The following is a 20,354-nucleotide window of genomic DNA, read 5'->3' as shown; positions in this document are numbered from 1 at the left end:
CAAAGATGGCAGTGCCCACAGCCACAAGATGTGGCGGCACCCAGTCCCCTCAGCCCTGCCAGGGCAGCAGGCATGTGGCAAGGCTGGGCCCGCCCCCAGGTGGCCCAGCTGCTCTGCACGCCTGCCTCTGGAGTCCCCCAGTCCTCTAAGCCCCCCAGCTGCCCAGGGCCAACCCGAGGTGCAGGAAAGCCTCAGATGTTGGCTGCCCAGCCACCCAGGGTCAGCCCGAAGCACAGGCAAGCCTCGGATGGTAGCTGCCTAGCTGCCCAGGGCTGCCCAAGGCTCAGGTAACCAGGGCCGGCTGAGGCTTGCGCTGCTGGCAGTGGCAGCAGCAGAGGTGTGATGGGGCGTCAGCTTCCCTCGATCGCCGGGTCGCCTCCCGCCCTGAGGGCTCCCGGACTGTGAGAGGGGGCAGGCCGGGCTGAGGGACCCCCTCCCTCCAGTGCATGAATTTTCAAATTATCACAATTTTTATAATCTTATTGTTTACCATTCATTCTTTTTAATAGTTTCTGAAGTTCCTGAACCTCCTGCAATTGGTGCATGGTGTGTGTGTGTGTGTGTGTGTGTGTGTGTGTGTGTGTGTGTGTGTGTGTGTGTGTGTGCATATGCTTGTCAACACTTATCTGGATAAAAAAACCCATAGCTTTGGGGTAGAGGGGGGAAGTAGAAGGGAAGGGGGGAGGAAGAAGGGGGAAAGGGGGGAGAAAATAGAGTTGGGTTATGAAATCTCTTGCCATGTGAATCCTCAAAAACAAGAGACAATTAGCTGCTTTTCATCATGCAAGAGCAAAAAGCAACATACCCAGTTTTACAAACTAGCTAAATGATTCTGTGACATTTATGCCTTATGAAAAAATACTGAAAATTCCACTGGTAAGTTTATGTTGCTGCTCAAGTATTAAAGAGAGAATGATACCACTTTTACCATCTGTTATTTTAAAGTGTCAATAAGTGATGCAAAAAGAATGAGAATAGTTTCCTTTTCTAACATCATGAAACTTCTAAATGCCCAAATTGTAGAATTATTTTCCACCCGTGCTAATTTCACAAGAAGACACAAAATATGTGCAGATCATGGTTAAGAAGGATACACTGAGTTAATGTGTAAAAGAATCAAATTACCGTCCTTTTTAACATTAGCTCCAATGGGGTCGGACCATGTAGGATGTAGCAAGCTGACATCTACTCTGTTCTTGTCATGTTTGCAATAGAAAACACTGTTTTGAGTGGTTCTATCTATATGACTTTATTTGTCCTTTTGTTGGGGGTAGAGAGGCACAATAATATTAGAGTCACAAGTCTTACCCAGAAATTTCTCCAAGCAACTGCTGGGTCACATAAGTGGCACATGTCCCCAGAACTCCAAAATGTGGTTGTCAGAGCTAAGTTCAGAGAGATAAAAGCTATCGCTGAGAATGACCCTTTATTGTACTTGTGTGAGAGGGAGGTGTATATATGCCTTTAAAACACCCTGCTTTTGTGTCACAACAGGCTATGTGAGGTCTGGTTGTTTTGTAGTCTTCATTTAAATGAGAATGAGAGATTTCAAATTGATTCCCTTCATCCCATGAACCCAAAGCCACCACAACCCCGGCAGAAAATCTATTCTTAATTTCACGTGATCAGCTCGATACAGCGTGAGGGATGAAGGGTCAGCCATTCAGTTACACAGCAAAAGAGGAACTGAGATATTAGATAGGCAATGGTCTCTAACGTTTGTTGCTGTAAAAACTCCTCAAGTGGTTGATAATAAAACAGCATGTGCCACCCTCCACAGAAAGTGCATTTTTATATATCCACGTTTTCCCTTTTAAAGCTGAACAGAAGAGAACGGTCCAGGTTTGTGGGAAAGGTAGCAGAGCAAACTCATTCCCAGTATCTGTGTCCTGTCCCTAAACCACTCAGCACACACACAGGCTGGGAAGACTCATGGGAACAGAGCACCACGTGGTTCACACAAGCTGTGAGGTCCAGTTCACAGCTTGGAAGCACCACACGCAGCCTTCTATGGTTCACACAGTTTCTGGAATTCCTAGGGTTGCAGAGGTGGTCCGTCTGCTTTGCTGCACACACCTTGGCTCCCTCTCGGAGGCCTCCATGGGGCCAACTGTTTTGGGTCCATTTTGCACCAGTGCAACCCACTAGCATCATGGAGGCCAGGCCCATGTGTGTCCATTGGAATGTAAGCTCCCCTGGACAGGAACTTTCTCTGTCTGGCTCATCGCTCTGTCCTCAGCATGTAATACAGTCTAGCCCATTGAGGTCCCTAATAAGTGTTGGTAGTTTAATTAACTAGCATGGGTTGAGGGGAAATAAAGGGAGAGGAAGGCTGTACATAAATGGAATAGGTGGTCACCTGAGCACTGTGCCTTAAGAAATGCTAATAGGCACCACCTCCATAGGCCTAACAAGGGCCTGACATTTCCTTGGTTAAAGTGACCTATTTGGGTTAAGGTGTTGTGTTCAGGAGACTACCAATAGGCAAACCACATTATCTGGTGAACAGAGTTGGCATGGGCCCAGGAAGGGGCATCTTCAAAGAGCAGAAAACTGAAAGGGCCAAAGTATTAATGATTGAAAAAGATGCAGAATTGTAAGCCCCTCCTCTTCTCTTAGCCAACTTTTCCCTTCCCTCAGCTCTCCCAGCATTTTTTTTTTCAGCTCATTTGGTTTCCAGAGAAGATCTGAGACAAAGTCAAGGCTGCCAGAAGTTTGGGGGAGGCCCCAATGTTCACCCCATTCTCAGGCCCCTGCACTGATTTGCAGGTGAATCTGTGCTGCTTGCTAGAGAACACCTTGGTTAGAATGGTGTCATTTCTCCTAATTTATACACGGAAAAGTGATTCTGAGTGATTTTGCTCTAGACTAAAGAAAAAAAAATCAAGAAGAAAGGCAGGTTCTTTCCCCTGGGTATTTTCTGCCTTTTTCTATTTAATTCCTCACCATCAATAAGCACCCACGACACTCATTGGCTTTACGAAAGGCTATCATATAAAATGGATGAGCCTGGAAGAGTGTGGTGTATTCAGGGCTCTTCTCCCCTACTCGAGCACATAAACCATATTTGTAACTGCTGAGAGATAAAATACTCCTTTAAAGTTATTTCCTTTCTGTTTTTATTACAAGCAGAAAACATAAACCATGACACTCACCATCCTGTGCTTTGAAATATGAAAGTGAAGGGAAAACTGACTTGGGAAGAGAGAGATGAGGCTCTTTGGAGCAGAGATGAAACAGCAAAGTTGAAAGATTAATGCTCTATAGACAAATTGAAATCTAAAGTGAAAGTTTAGAATAGACGACAGTCATCAAAATGAATGATAAGGGGCAAGCCAGCAGGATGGGAACATTTGAGGCAACAATCTGTTCTGGCTCAACCAGAGAAGATGATTATCTCGCATTTAATGTCTTTCCGACACCGTGAGCAGACTCTCACTGTCCTACTCAGAGAAAAAGACAATGGGGCGATCACAATTTAGCACTGTCTTTTTACACATAGTTAAATTAGTTATCCACATAATTCCAAGTGGGGAAACTCAAAGTTGGCTTTTTCAGTCAATTGTTCAATATCCCCAGGCTTAGAGTAGTTTAAAATAATTTAAAAGCCCAAGGTTTCTCCCAATCCCAAGGGTTTCCCCTTCTCTATTAAGCATATAGTTAGCCAAATAATTCCACATCATCGACACTGAAACTAGGAGAACTTATTTCAGTAAAATGTCTTTGTGTAATTTTAAAACATGATTTAAAAATAAACATGTTTTCTTACCTGGAAAATGCTGCCATATTATCAGCCAGGGTTTCCTGATCGTTTGCTCCAGACCTGTAATAGTCATATATAGACTTCGGAAGAATTGACTTAGCATGTTGTTCATAATCGCTGATACAAACTAGCCGGCTGAACATTTTCACAGGTTATTGCAAGCCCAGGTTGGTTTCATTTATTTTTGTTCTGTGTTGCCTTCTACATCTTGACGATTCTGTTATTTGTCAATTATTAATAGACTTTTTCCAAAGTTCAGATTTAGTTCTCTGGTGTTACAATAAGTGAGCAAACATATGCTTAGACTTTGAAATTCCATTTGAAACTATCAGCCAAAGAAGAGCAACACCTGTCCTAAGCCACGAGAATTGGGGTTGGAGAGGCAGCCATTTCTGTCACATTAAAAAGGCGGAGGAATGCGTTAAAAATCAACAAGGTAGAGGAGTACTTGCATGAAACTGCGCTTGGCGTGGCTCAGTTCTGCCTAAGGGAGCTTCTTCCGCACAGCGTGTGCCTTTGATCCTCACTTGGTACCCAGAATAGGCGGCCATTCATTTTCCTTCACATGTGGACCATGCACATACCATGTGACAAAGAGCTTATGCATCCAGTAAACACAGATGTCTACACAATCTGAGATTTGGCTGATTATAAACATTTGGCTTGAAGAAGGAACATTAAGGTCAAACACGTAGCTAATTCTTATAAAGTCTTATCTCGCTCTGGAGCGGTTGTAAGGAGGTGCCATTCCTAAGGACCCGGTGGTTTCAGTCTAGAATTTCAGTCAGTCATGAAACACCTGGAGAACTCTCGCACTGGTCAGACATGACTCACACAGCAATGGCTTTGACACCAGTCAGTCCTGGGTCTCAATCTAGGAGCCTCCACTGAAAGCTGGCAGTTCAGCGGCTGCAGTACATCTGCAGGCAAACTGACCCCTGGCAACGCAAGAAACGTTCAAACCTGTAGAGCAATGGTTCTCAACCTTGGCTGCACATTAGAATCACCTGGGAATCTTTTTAAAATCCTGATTTCTGGGCCTCATCCTCTGGAAATTCTGTTTCTTTGTTACTAATGTTGTGGCCCCACCCCATAACAAAGAAACAGAATTTCCAGAGGATGGGGCCCAGAAATCAGGATTTTAAAAAGATTCCCAAGTGATTCTAATGTGCAGCCAAGGTTGAGAACCACTGCTGTAGAGAATTTTTATGAGTTTCACTGAGCCAAACTGACGACAATTACTAGGAAGCAAAATCTCAATGGATTGAGAAAATGCTCCAGAGAATGGCAGTTTTGCACCTTATTTTATACATTACAACCAAAGGAAGAGGCCTGAAGAGGTTTATATGAAATCCATTGGTGATAAATTAGGGAGGCGGGAGAAAGAAAAACAGGGAAAACTCAGGGATCGGATAAAAAGTAAAATGGAGAGACATATTTCTTTTACATTGGTTGGTACAGGAGAGTTAACAACTAACATTTACAGTGCAAAAAACAAGATAATGAAAGGTTCCGTGTTCCTTCCCTCTGGTGGGAGATTGTGCCCTGAGGAGTCTGGGGAAAAAAAAGGATTATTCAGACATTCCAAAGGTATGTTATCTTTAAATAAAAAAAAAAAAAAAAAAAAAAGACAATAGAAGGGCTCAGTTAAGGTAAAGATTGACCTTTATCAAGGAATATGCCTGCCTAGGACATGACTACCCACCATGACTCCCTTTTACTAGTAGTTAAGTAGTTTTCATTTCAGACCATCCTATGTGGTTACTTCAGGTCTCTGAGTGTGTAAGGCTCCCCATGCTAGCCTCCCCTGAGCTTATCGGGGTTAGTAGGTGACCCTTTTTCATCCACACCCCTTTAGTCCAGCAACACTTTGGCAAGGTGGAGAGCAAAGGGGATGTTTGTTTTTTTAAGAGGCCTGGATTTTAAAACTAAATGAATTCCATTCTCCTTCTGTTTACTGCAACCCAACAGCTGATTTGGATGGAGTACCACATTAAGGATACACTAACACTGTGGTTCTCAACCTTGGCTGCACATTAGAATCACCTGGGAATCTTTTTAAAATCCTAATTTCTGGGCCTCATCCTCAAAAATTCTGTTTCTTTGTTATGGGGTGGGGCCACAACATTAGTAACAAAGAAACAGAATTTCCAGAGGATGAGGCCCAGAAATCAGGATTTTAAAAAGATTCCCAGGTGATTCTAATGTGCAGCCAAGATTGAGAACCACTGCACTAACATATAGTCCCCACATTGCTTAATTAACCTCTTAGTGGAGAGAACTAAAAGCAGCGGTTGGAATTTAGAACAGTTTTTGTTAATTGCACATGTAAACACCTCACATTGTTTCAGAGACAATACCTTCTGCGAAATTCCTCTGTAGGCCTCAGTGAAGTTGAAACCGCAGAACCAGCTCAACATGGTTCTATGCTGTTTCGAACAAGATAGCGAGTTGCCTTTCAGAGACAACGGACCAAAACCGCCAGCCATGCAACCAGAGCATGCGCAGAGGAGAGAACTTGGACCGCCAGCTGCACTCGGAACCAAAATGGCACCTCCCACTCCCCAGAACCAAAGGACCAGGACAGGACCCGAACTTGAACATGGAAAACCTTTCAAAGGAAAGGGTCCCTTGTGCAGGAAGATCGGGGGCTGAAGCCCGTTAGCATATTTTACCTTAAAGGGCCAACTTCCAAGTTTCTCCAGTCAAAACCTGCACCGCCAGCGCATCCGCATACCAGCCGGTTTCCCCAACCGCTAACCCTCAGTCTTGGCCTTTAAAAACCCTTGATTCGCCCTAGCTGGTTTGGCTTGGTGGATAGAGCATCGGCCTGCGGACTGAAGGGGCCCGGGGTCCATTCCTGTCTGGGGCACATGCTCAGGTTGTGAGCTCGATCCCCAGTAGGGGGTGCGCAGGAGGCAGGCAATCAATGATTCTCTCGCATCATTGATGTTTCTATCTCTCTCTCCCTCTCCCTTCCTCTCTGAAATATATTTGGGGAGTTTGGGTTTTAAGCGATAGCTTCCTCTTCTCCTTGGTTGGTGCCCTGCAAATGTGCATGGGCTGGGAAGACCTTCATTCTGTTTGGTTCGGCTCAATAACAAAATAAGATGCGGAGGACTTAACAAGTCCAGGCCTCGTTCAAGCCACTAAAGTCTGCATTTGCCAGTCCCCGCCCCCTCCCTCCGCCCCACCACAGCCCCTCCATCCACCAATTTCGGAAGCAGGATGTCTGAGAATGCCAATGCAGCCAATGCAATGGCATCTGCTGGATTCGAGCACTCCCCTTCCCAGCGGCCAAAAGAACAGGGATTGTTTTACACTAGACTTAATAAAACCTAATTCATGCCCAATCCTACCTAATATCCCAATAAGATGCTTCACCATATGCACATCCTTCGGATATTTTTTAAACCACGTAACTCTCCCCCTGCCTTCATCCTAAGGGAAACTCAAGTGTGAGCCAGAATGAAGCAGTGACAACTCCACATCCTTAACGGACCTTCACTCTCATTTGTCTTAAGATGTAATTCAGAATAGCACTCAGAGAAGGTCTTCTTTTCTGTTTTGATCCTTTTCAGAGGCTTTTCTTTTTCAATGAGATGTAGGGTTGGTAGAATCTTAGTCATCTCCACCATTCTAGGCACTAGAAGGGGCTGTTTACAACATGGCAAGCACCAATGTCTAAGTCAGTGGTCGGCAAACTCATTAGTCAACAGAGCCAAATATCAACAGTACAACGATTGAAATTTCTTTTGAGAGCCAAATTTTTTAAACTTAAACTATATAGGTAGGTACATTGTTATTAACTTAATTAGGGTACTCCTAAGGCTTAGGAAGAGCCACTCTCAAGGGGCCAAAGAGCCGCATGTGGCTCTCGAGCCACAGTTTGCCGACCACTGGTCTAAACCACCAGGATATCCCAGACAGCCACAGAGAGCGCCTCTTACAGGGGAAAACGTATTTCACTGTGGCTTTACTTTTCACTTTCTTGATAACTAATGACTTTGATCACCTTTTAATATATTTACTGGCCTTTTAATTTTCCACTTTTTGAAATGCTTGCTCATGTCCTTGGCCATTTTTTGTATTTGATTTTTTGTTGTTACTGACTGGCAGAGTTGTGATTTTTTTTTTTTTACAGATACTTTGTGGTTATATATGTATAAGGCACATTTTCACTAACTTCTTGACTTTTGCTCACATACAAATAATGCCAATGTCAGCCTCAAAGCTGCAGGATTAAAAGCATGTGGTTAGATATTCTCCATTTTCTTTTCTTTCTTTTCCTTCCTTCCTCAGTCTCTTTCTTTTTCTCTCCCTCCCTCTCTCCCTTCCTTTCTTTCTCTTTGTTTTTATCTTTAATTTAGTTTTCTTTTCCTTGGTCGTCTTCTCCTTTCCTTTTCTTTCCTTTTCCTTCTCCTCCTCTTATTTTCCCTCTTTTCTTCCCCCTCCTATTCTAAGTAGAACCAAGGCCTGGCCAGCAAGTTGCCTCTCGCTAGGTGGATTTTTTTTTTTGCTGGTTCACCCACTGAATGTGTCCCCAGCCCCCCCACCCACTCCCCGAGCTCTTGGCTTTAGGCTGGGATGAAAGGGTCTGCAAGTGTTACGGACTTCTGAAAGGCCCCCTCTTTCATGCTGTGCCACAGGGCAGGATTTTGCAAGCAATCTCCTGGGAGTGTCCTGAAGATGTTGATGAGGGGTGCAAGGAGTTTACTTGTGTTTCCCCAGGATCTTGAGTTAACATCCTTTTGGGGATCCCCCTTGAAAGTGATATGGTTTGCCTTCTGTTCCCCCCAAGTCCCCCTGGGCTATTAAATTAGAGTTCCAATACAGTGTGCAGAAAATGCCCTTTAGGGGGGGCAGGAACTTTAGGACTCTGCCTACTGCTCTGCTCTCCTGCTCTCCCCTGGTATTTGGCCTGTTTATTCCATACTATTTTAGGAACATTTTGATGCCTTTTGAAATATACCATATGTGTTATACTTAAAATAACTATAAACTACTTCAGCAGGATGATTTGAATTGACGTATTTTAGATTACTCAGTATGAATATAGGTGACTAATCATTGGACCACTAACAACTGGTCATGAATTAGTGATTCAGTTTTGTTTTATCCTACTACCCCAGACTCAGTATGTGGCAATAGGGATTTTCCTTGCAGAAAGGTATACTTCCTCCCACTGTCCTTTCACTGGTCATGTGGTCCTTCAGGTTCCCACCCTATATAATAAAGAGGTAATATGCAAATTAACCCTCACACCCTCACAAGATGGCTGACTATGACCAGGCCAGCAGGGGGGTTAGTGAGGGACAACCAAACGACTGAACAAGCAGGCTGTGTGGGGTGATCAGGTTGGCAGGGGGGATGTGAGGGACGACCAGGTCAGCAGGGGGGCAGTTAGGGGCAACCAGGCCAGCAGATGGGGGCAGTTAGGGGTGACCAGGCCAGCAGAGGGGGGCCATTAGGGGTGACCAGGCCAGCAGGGGGGGCAGTTAGGGGCAATCAGGCAGGCAGGCGGGTGAGTGATTAAGAGCCAGCAGTCCAGGATTTTAAAAGGGATGTCTGACTGCTGGTTTAGGCCCAATCTCCAGCAGTCGGACATCCCCCAAGGGGTCCCAGATTGGAGAGGGTGCAGGCTGGGCTGAGGGGACCACCCCCTCCCCCCCGTGCACAAATTTCATGCACCGGGCCTCTAGTCTTTATATAGGAGTCCCTAAGGCTTTGTCGCCTCACCCCATGTAGCTATAAACTCCAAAACTCTCAGGGGACAGGGCTTAGTAGATGTCCTTTGGACAACCTTTGGCTTCAGGATCATTTACCAGCCTGCTGGGCTTTTGCTTGGTTTTTAAGTTTCTTGTGGGGTTTTTTTTTGTTTGGGGGGGGGGCGGTGGTTGGTGTGTTTATTTATTTACCTATTTGGCTTTCTTGAGAATAGCCATTAGTTTCTTACGCATTTCAGCAACACATATTCTGCACTTGCAGAGTTTGGGGCTGGCACGGTGGCACGTGTAAGCATTCTACTTCCCCAACCTGGAAGCTCTTGAACCCCCTCCTTTTGGGTTTTTATGGAGACTTCATTACATAGGCATGACTAATGAAATCATTGACATTTGATGATTTAGTCCTCCCTTGAAATAGGTGGGTCTGAAATTTCTACCCCTCTGGTTTCCTTGGCAACCAGCTGCCCTCCTTAGGTGCTTTTCAAAAGTCACCTCGTTTATATAAATCCAGGTGGTGGAAAGAACCTTGTTATGAAAAACAAGACACCCATTTCACCTTTATAGCATTGAGACGTTTTTAGGAATGGAGGAGACCAAATATTATAGCAAAAGATGCTCCCATTGCTGTTATCACTCAGAAAATTCTAAGAGTTTTTGGAGCTGTGAGCCAGGAACTGTGGACAATAACTATAAACTACTTCAGCAGGATGATTTGAATTGACGTATTTTAGATTACTCAGTATGAATATAGGTGACTAATCATTGGACCACTAACAACTGGTCATGAATTAGTGATTCAGTTTTGTTTTATCCTACTACCCCAGACTCAGTATGTGGCAATAGGGATTTTCCTTGCAGAAAGGTATACTTCCTCCCACTGTCCTTTCACTGGTCATGTGGTCCTTCAGGTTCCCACCCTATATAATAAAGAGGTAATATGCAAATTAACCCTCACTCCCTCACAAGATGGCTGACTATGACCAGGCCAGCAGGGGGGTTAGTGAGGGACAACCAAACGACTGAACAAGCAGGCTGTGTGGGGTGATCAGGTTGGCAGGGGGGATGTGAGGGACTGAACAGCAGGCTGCATGGGGCAACCAGGCCAGCAGATGGGGGCAGTTAGGGGTGACCAGGCCAGCAGAGGGGGGCCATTAGGGGTGACCAGGCCAGCAGGGGGGGCAGTTAGGGGCAATCAGGCAGGCAGGCGGGTGAGTGATTAAGAGCCAGCAGTCCAGGATTTTAAAAGGGATGTCTGACTGCTGGTTTAGGCCCAATCTCCAGCAGTCGGACATCCCCCAAGGGGTCCCAGATTGGAGAGGGTGCAGGCTGGGCTGAGGGGACCACCCCCTCCCCCCCGTGCACAAATTTCATGCACCGGGCCTCTAGTCTTTATATAGGAGTCCCTAAGGCTTTGTCGCCTCACCCCATGTAGCTATAAACTCCAAAACTCTCAGGGGACAGGGCTTAGTAGATGTCCTTTGGACAACCTTTGGCTTCAGGATCATTTACCAGCCTGCTGGGCTTTTGCTTGGTTTTTAAGTTTCTTGTGGGGTTTTTTTTTGTTTGGGGGGGGGGCGGTGGTTGGTGTGTTTATTTATTTACCTATTTGGCTTTCTTGAGAATAGCCATTAGTTTCTTACGCATTTCAGCAACACATTATAAAATAAGCCTTTCAAACTTTATCTCTCATCTGTAGGTGTTTTGTGACATTTTTTAGTAAACTTAATCCACAGTATTTTCAAAAACTGAAGTCTATGCTTTTTCTTTCATCATGGGTCTTCTGTCCTACGGAAATTAAATTTTATAATGGAGTCAAATTTATCAGTAGTTTTAGCGATCGCTTGGGCTCTTTCGTCTTATTTAGGAAATCCTCCAAAGGTCACAAAGGCATTCTCCATCTGGAACTGATCTGCGTGCCCTGCAGTAGTCATTATTGCTCTTCAGCAAAGAGGTCTCTTTGTCTTCCAGACCGGCCTTAGGATTGTGTGCCCTGATTTGCTTGTGGTAAGATTGGGGCATGAGACCTGTTCTGGCCAGAGAATCATGGGTGGAAGTTTAATGTGTCACTTCTGGGACAGAGAACTTAATTGCAGACTGAGACTGTCTGGGGCTCTCTCTTCCTCTCCAACAATAACTAGCAACATTCCAAATGGTGGCTCCTCCATCAGCCTGAGTTCCAAACATGGGCATGAGCCTCGAGCCAGTTCAAAATGGCTCAGTAGTATAAGCAAGAAAAAACCTTCGTCATTTTAAGACAGTTGAAATTTTGAAGATTGTATTACTGCAGAATAATCCAACCTACCCTAACTTTAAAAAATTATATTAGAGAAAAAAAAATGTTGGGTGTTTTTGTTAGGGGGTGAGTGGTAAGAAAACTTTTGTCAAAGGCAAGAAGGATGAAAATTCATGCCTTGCAGTGGCAAAACCATTGCTATTCATGTCACTTGCAATAATGTGGAAGGCAGATCGTGTACTTAATGAACATGTAGCCCTAAGGGAAGGAACTTGAAAGCAAAATATGTAGCATGAGTCGGCTACCATTTGCTACATTGGGTGAATTATTACAAGAAAAATATATAAGGTTATAAAGACTTGGTTTATAGAGAGGAAAAAAAATATTCTCTAAAGAGAAAGTCCAGAAATTTGAGGACTTGAAATGCTTATAGAGACTACTGGTTCTCAAATCCTATCAATAAAATATGAATTTTAAAGGGTGTTTGAATGATAAAGAACATTTCAAACTCAGTTCTTTGCAAGGATCAAATCTAGGGCACCGCACTCACACTCCTTGTTAACACAAGTAAATAAAGTAAGCCATCTCAGAGCAAAGTCCAAATAAGAATGTGCTGCTAAATAAATCCTTTCAACTGGACAAGACGGATTGGAAAAAAGAGTAAAATAATGTGGCTGATATACCCAAGGTGTGCTATTCTAGTTAATCAATGCTGTATGGCAAATCATCCCAAATTTAGTGGCATAAAGTAACATCCATTTCATTATACTCATGGATTTTGGAGATAAGGAATTTGAACAAGGCAAGCAAGAATGACTTGACTGTATTCTGTGATGTGGGGCCTCAGATGATATGACATGAGTGGATCAGGGCTAGAATCATCTACAGGCTAATGGTTCACATATCTGGCACCTGGATGGGATGTCTCAAGGGCTATGGTCAGCTGGGACTGTCACCCAGAGCACCTACTACGTGAAGTTTCTTCATATCACTGGGACTCCACAGAGTGGAGATCCTGGATGCTGAACAGAATGCAATTATTAAATGGAATTTTTTGTTCTTCTGCCTTAGGAATGGAATAGTTTTATTTTGCTTCAGGAGAAAAATTAGATCAATATTTAGTTCAACAAATATATCCAGCCTGTCCCTTCAAGGCACATGAAAACATGTGCATGCTCTGATTCCCTTGTGGATGGGGCCCTGCTAATTCTGGGCTTTTAGGTTCTGATACCCAATTCCAATGTGTGGAGGGGGGTTTCCCCAGACACTACCAAGCAATGCTCAGAATGCCAGCTGGGTATCGTACAATTCAACTCAACCCAATTCTGGCAATATTTACTCAGAGATAGCATCAGCTTCCACAGATGTAGGGCTCAGCCCCACAAGACTTCCCTCCAATTCAGAAGCCAAGTGCAAACCCAAGTTATTACCTATGCTTGTGACCAACTGGCTATAAATAAGAGGCTCCACAAGCTCCACTTTAGGTCTGATTAATTTGCTAGAACAGCTCAGAGAACTCAGAAAATCCATTTACTCACTAGATTATCTGTATTTTACAAAGGATATTAAAGAGCCTGGCATGCATGGAAAGTAAGCCATCTCAGAGCAAAGTCCAAATAAGAATGTGCTGCTAAATAAATCCTTTCAACTGGACAAGACGGATTGGAAAAAAGAGTAAAATAATGTGGCTGATATACCCAAGGTGTGCTATTCTAGTTAATCAATGCTGTATGGCAAATCATCCCAAATTTAGTGGCATAAAGTAACATCCATTTCATTATACTCATGGATTTTGTAGATAAGGAATTTGGACAAGGCAAGCAAGAATGACTTGACTGTATTCTTTGATGTGGGGCCTCAGATGATATGACATGAGTGGATCAGGGCTAGAATCATCTGCAGGCTAATGGTTCACATATCTGGCACCTGGATGGGATGTCTCAAGGGCTACGGTCAGCTGGGACTGTCACCCAGAGCACCTACTACCTGAAGTTTCTTCATATCACTGGGATTCCACAGAGTGGAGATCCTGGATGCTGAACAGAATGCAATTATTAAATGGAATTTTTTGTTCTTCTGCCTTAGGAATGGAATAGTTTTATTTTGCTTCAGGAGAAAAATTAGATCAATATTTAGTTCAACAAATATATCCAGCCTGTCCCTTCAAGGCACATGAAAACATGTGCATGCTCTGATTCCCTTGTGGATGGGGCCCTGCTAATTCTGGGCTTTTAGGTTCTGATACCCAATTCCAATGTGTGGAGGGGGGTTTCCCCAGACACTACCAAGCAATGCTCAGAATGCCAGCTGGGTATCGTACAATTCAACTCAACCCAATTCTGGCAATATTTACTCAGAGATAGCATCAGCTTCCACAGATGTAGGGCTCAGCCCCATAAGACTTCCCTCCAATTCAGAAGCCAAGGGCAAACCCAAGTTATTACCTATGCTTGTGACCAACTGGCTATAAATAAGAAGCTCCACTTTGGGTCTGATTAATTTGCTAGAGCAGCTCAGAGAACTCAGAAGATCCATTTACTCACTAGATTATCTGTGTATTACAAAGGATATTAAAGAGCCTGGAATGCATGGCTCAGTGGTTGAGCATCAATTTATGAACCAGGAGGTCACGATTCTATTGCCGGTCAGGGCACGTAACCGGGTTTCCCGCTTAATCCCAAATGTGGGCCGTGCAGGAGGTAGCCGATTAATAATTCTCTCTCATCAATGATGTTTCTATCTCTCACTACCTCTCCCTCTCTGAAGTTAATAAAAATATATTTTAAAAAATACAAAGGATATTAAAGGATACAAATCAACAGTCAGATGAAGAAATACAAAGGGAGAGGTCCCAAAGGCAATTCTGCACTTGCAGAGTTTGGGGCTGGCATATGGTTCACATATCTGGCACCTGGATGGGATGTCTCAAGGGCTATGGTCAGCTGGGACTGTCACCCAGAGCACCTACTACCTGAAGTTTCTTCATATCACTGGGATTCCACAGCATTCTACTTCCCCAACCTGGAAGCTCTTGAACCCCCTCATTTTGGGTGTTTATGGAGACTTCATTACACAGGCATGTCTAATGAAATCATTGACATTTGATGATTTAGTCAACCTCTAACCCTTCTTTCCTCCCTTGAAATAGGTGGGACTGAAATTTCTACCCCCCTGGTTTCCTTGGCAACCAGCTGCCCTCCTTAGGTGCTTTTCAAAAGTCACCTCATTTATATAAATCCAGGTGGTGGAAGGAACCTTGTTATGAATAACAAGACACCCATTTCACCTTTATAGCATTGAGACATTTTCAGGAATGGAGGAGACCAAATATTATAGCAAAAGATGCTCCCATTGATGTTATCACTCAGAAAATTCTAAGAGTTTCTGGGTATCGTACAATTCAACTCAACCCAATTCTGGCAATATTTACTCAGAGATAGCATCAGCTTCCACAGATGTAGGGCTCAGCCCCACAAGACTTCCCTCCAATTCAGAAGCCAAGTGCAAACCCAAGTTATTACCTATGCTTGTGACCAACTGGCTATAAATAAGAAGCTCCACTTTGGGTCTGATTAATTTGCTAGAGCAGCTCAGAGAACTCAGAAGATCCATTTACTCACTAGATTATCTGTGTATTACAAAGGATATTAAAGAGCCTGGAATGCATGGCTCAGTGGTTGAGCATCAATTTATGAACCAGGAGGTCACGATTCTATTGCCAGTCAGGGCACGTGCCCGGGTTTCCCGCTCAATCTTAAATGTGGGCTGTGCAGGAGGTAACTGATTAATAATTCTCTCTCATCATTGATGTTTCTATGTCTCACTACCTCTCCCTCTCTGAAGTTAATAAAAATATATTTTAAAAAATTCAAAGGATATTAAAGGATACAAATCAACAATCAGATGAAGAAATACAAAGGGAGAGGTCCCAAACAAAGGCGATTCTGCACTTGCAGAGTTTGGGGCTGGCACGGTGGCACGTGTAAGCATTCTACTTCCCCAACCTGGAAGCTCTTGAACCCCCTCCTTTTGGGTTTTTATGGAGACTTCATTACATAGGCATGACTAATGAAATCATTGACATTTGATGATTTAGTCCTCCCTTGAAATAGGTGGGTCTGAAATTTCTACCCCTCTGGTTTCCTTGGCAACCAGCTGCCCTCCTTAGGTAGTGTGTGTGACTTTTAAATTAAGCTACTGTAATTGTATATTGGAAAGCCAGGAAGATTTATTGACTATAGTTTAAGGCTCATATTCTTTTATGTAATAAAGATTGATTTAAATAGCATGGGAAGGATCTTATAACTTATTGTTAAGAGTCTTTATCCTTAGAAGAAAGAAGGTCTATAGAGAAAGTATCCATGACCTAATGAAAGGTAACTGAGGCTACCTTTCTGTCATAAATTCAGGTTCAGTCTTACTGAGATAGCTTGGTGGAATACCAGGTGAGCAACACTGGTGAGCAACTGCTCATCAAACTGCTGACTTTCTTCTCACAATCCCACAATTATTATATACACACACACACACACACACACACACACACACACACACACATACATACTAGAGGCCCAGTACACAAAATTTGTGCACTCAGAGGGGTCTCTCAGCCTGGCCTGCACCCTCTCGCAGTCCAGGAGCCCTCAGAGGATGTCCAACTGATGGCTTAGGCCTTCTGCCCACGAGCAGGCCTAAGCCATCAGTCGGACATCCTTAGCGCTACCACAGAGGTAGGAGAAGCTCCTGCCATTGCCACTGTGCTCACCAGCCATGAGCTGGGCTTCTGGCTAAGCGGCGCTGTTCCTATGGGAGTGCACTGACCACCAGGGGGCAGCTCCTGTATTGAGCATCTGCCCCATGATGGTCAGTGCGCATCATAGCAACCGGTCGTTCTGCCATTTGGTCGATTTGCATATTAGTCTTTTATTATATAGGATGTTTTATATATATCCGTAAGATTGATATATATAAGGTAAAAATTTATTTATTTTTTAAATAACTAACTGATTATCTCACCATCAGTTATTGAATAGCCTATCTTTTAATAGCCATTCATTTAATACTATTCTTTAAGACAAAATATTTCGTACTGTTAATGGTGGATGGCACCAGATGCTACTGACAAAGTTAGACCTTGGTCCTTGTGTTTGGCTAAGAAAGAATTCAGAGCCAAGAACTCAAATACAAGTAAAAGTGTATTTATAAAATCACAGAGGTAGAAGTGAGTTGTAGAAGAAGTGAGCCAACTGGGCTGATTTTAGGGGAGGTCTATGGGGAGGACCTCATTAAAATGTTCATCATCTTTCCAGGGGTGTCCTTTCAGGGTCAAGATCTCTACTGATTGTTTGGCGCTATGGTAGGGGGTCATACAGCTGGTCCTGATGTCCGCCATGGAGTCACTTTTCTGTTTTTTGCTACTTTTCTGGGCCTGGTGCTGAAACACAGCTGAGGCCCAGATATTATCTCTAGTTTGACTAAAACTCTCTCTGTGGTCAACAGACCTGGGGCTTTGTTCCTAAGATTATTTGATGTGGGTCATAACTTCATTGCCCTGAGGGCTTAATGCTTAAGGAAGTGGTATTGCAAGGGCTTATATGGGAGTCATATAAGCTATTCTCTGCACCCCCTTTGTTACTCCTTTAAAGGGGTCTGCCACATGACTAGTGGCATGCCAGGAGAGGAATGCTCAGGGGAGGGTCCCAACCATATGGCCAGCGATATGAAAGGTCAGGGGTCTAAAATGCAAGACCAGCAATATGCTAGGGGAGAAAAGGTCACCATGGGGGTGAGATCGCACCTTACAATACTTGTTTTTTTCCAATTTTGCCTGCTGCTAGGCACCTGGGGTTTTGGGCCCCTGGTGACCTTCTGTACCTGGGCCTATCATTTCTGCTCTGCTTATGTCTGTCTAACTGCATACTATATCAATGCTATGCATATAATTAATAGAATCTAAAACTTGTCCTTTTGATGAATAAAAAACTAAGTTTATGCCACAGTATTTCCCATGTAGACATAAAGATATTCCCAAAATAATGATGAAAAAAGATGGGTAATAAATCCTAGAAATTATGCTCTAAGCAATAGACAGAAAGGTATACCAGTAACCTCCAGTAGGGATTAAAAAATAGCTGGCCTTGGAACACATGAGCAAGAGTAAACTGGCCAATAATGAGCTATCACTCTCTCTGATTTTAGAAATTAAGAATCAGAATCAAAATGACCTCAAATAATGCATTTTGCTTTGAATCTAGACTTCTATTAGGAGGAAAAGCTCTTGACATTTAAAATGAGATGCAATTCTTCATGTATATATTTGAAGCTGGACAGGAAAGATAGCATTATCTAAAAGGCGACATTGAAAGGAAATCACTGCTCTTGGATGCACATCCTGGAATAGATTCTCATCCTACAAGCACCTTGTCTTAGCAGGTGAGACAGAGATGCATGTTGTCTCCCTACATGTGTTCAACTATTTGACACTTATAAATGTAACTAGAGGCTCAGTGCACTAATTCATGCACAGATGGGGTCCCTAGGCCTGGCCGGCAATCAGGCCAGCCAGGGGGAGGGACTGCTGGAGGTTGGCCACTGGCCCCATCGGGGCAATCGGGGTGATTGGGTCTGGCCGGCCCGGGGGAGGGACCACAGGAGATTGGCTGGCACAGGAGGTTGGCTGTGGGAGCGCACTGACCACCAGGGGGCAGCTCCTGTGTTGAGCATATGCCCCCTGGTGGTCAGTACACATCATAGCGACCGATTGACTGGTCGTTCCGGTCATTCCAGTTGTAATGATCGCTTAGGCTTTTATATATATAGATGGTATTTTAATATAGAATATTATGACAAGCCCATTGATAAAAATTTATACAGATCTTAGGCTAATGCAAAATTGGAAAACATTAATTATTACTTACAAAAGGCAATTTCTTTGTGGTAGTCACTTCTTTGGAAACATTGGGTCCAAGTGGATGAGGGTGGATGGAAATTAATAAGGAGTCCAGTTTTCAGTACTGCAAAACCAGAACTACCACCATAGTCTGTGTAGAGAGTGCTTCGGCAATGTTCTTCACTGGAAATTCCAATATTACTATATTAGCAAGTATATTTTTAAAAAGTTAATATTATACATAGGTATCAACTACTTATCTCTTTCTTATCAAATTTTACATTGTCAGGCTCTAGGAAACAGAAACAATAGTTAAATTTCATAGTAGGACACTATGCTGCCCAGGTGGTATATGATTTATGTGTTAGATAAAAAAGCAAAAACCGCCCAGCCGGCATGGCTCAGTGGTTGAATGTGGTTGATCTGTGAACCAGGAGGTCATGGTTCAATTCCTGATCAGGGCATATGCCCAGGTTGCCGGCTCCATCCCCAGTGTGGACATGCAGGAGGCAGCCAATCTCTCTCTCTCCTCTCCCTTCCTCTCTGAAATCAATACAAATATATTTTAAAATGAAAACAAAAACCTACCTTTCACCTCTCACCTTCCCCATGTCCCTCCTCCCTAAATACCCTTTCATGGGTGCTGACTCAGCAGGCAGGCCCACTCTTTGCCTTTCCCATCTTTATTCCTCTTCATGCTTAGAAGCACAAAGCTCCGATAGTCATCTTGGGACAAGGAGGTGACCCGAGGATGGAGACCAGAGGTAAAGGTAGCAGGGCAGAAAGAGACAAGAAGCTGGGATCCTGAGGCCCATAAAGCTGTGACCCAAGACCAGAGCACCTGTTTTCCATTATATAATGGAACATAACCCTTTATCTTATTTAAATTCTTCACATTTGGGATGTCTTTTGCTAGCATCCAAACATAGCTCCTCAATGAACCAGACCTCAGTCCATTGGAATGCTGGGAAAGGATGTAATAGGATAATAATAATAATATGTACATGTATTATATATACATGTATGCACACATCTATGCTATACATGCACACTATATTTGTATAAATGCAAATATGAAATTGAACTTTATTGTACCTAATAAGATTACCTGTAATTTATTTATAGCTAAGTGAGAATTAAATGTAACTTAATACGGTAACTATAAAGTAGAGACATTAGAAGTCATTGGAATGAGTCTCATTCAGCACAATCCCAGAAAAAGTCATTAAAGTGTTAGTTCTTATTGTTTTGTTTTATTTTCTACAAATTTATGGAACTGAGCATGGGTTTGAGTGTGTGTGTGTGTGTGTGTGTGTGTGTGTGTGTGTGTGTGTTCTGTAATTCTGACACTCAACATTTAAAAAAATTCAATTTAAAGAATCTGTTTTGGTTCTTATCAGCTGAAATTTTTCAATATAATCAAACATTATCCCTGGGGCAAGACAGAAACTGTGAGGATACTGACAGCATTCAACTGTATAGCTTCTAATGCTACAACAGTAGAATGATTGATTCCTCTCTGGTTTCTTTATAAACTACTATTTTAAAGTTATGTGCCCGCAAACTGGAGGACCTCATGGTTTCTTATTGGAAATAAGAAAATATCTAATCAATCACCACAAACCAGGTCACTTGGCTTTTTAAAATTCCATCAGAAGAAATGTTCTGTTCTGTACAAGAAGATAGATAAAAGACAAACATTCTGACCCTGAACCCAGCACCCCAGGTGGACATTAACCTCAC

At 43.3% G+C, this 20,354-nt stretch overlaps 1 protein-coding gene across 2 annotated transcripts in view; it reads right to left on the bottom strand.

The window, feature by feature from the left end:
- HAO1 (hydroxyacid oxidase (glycolate oxidase) 1) overlaps nt 1–3,979 on the bottom strand; it is a 72,959-nt gene extending 68,980 nt beyond the window's left edge. For both annotated transcript variants that reach the window (XM_005874657.2, XM_005874658.1), the window contains exon 1: nt 3,770–3,979. In XM_005874657.2, the coding sequence (XP_005874719.1) occupies nt 3,770–3,906 (137 nt within the window). In that variant the 5' untranslated portion in view covers nt 3,907–3,979. The remainder of the gene's footprint in view (nt 1–3,769) is intronic.
- Between the last annotated feature and the right edge of the window lie 16,375 nt (nt 3,980–20,354).

Source organism: Myotis brandtii, unplaced genomic scaffold, assembly GCF_000412655.1.
Source record: "Myotis brandtii unplaced genomic scaffold, ASM41265v1 scaffold45, whole genome shotgun sequence".
NCBI classification, from domain to species: domain Eukaryota; kingdom Metazoa; phylum Chordata; class Mammalia; order Chiroptera; family Vespertilionidae; genus Myotis; species Myotis brandtii.
This window is presented reverse-complemented; position numbering and strand designations above follow the sequence as displayed.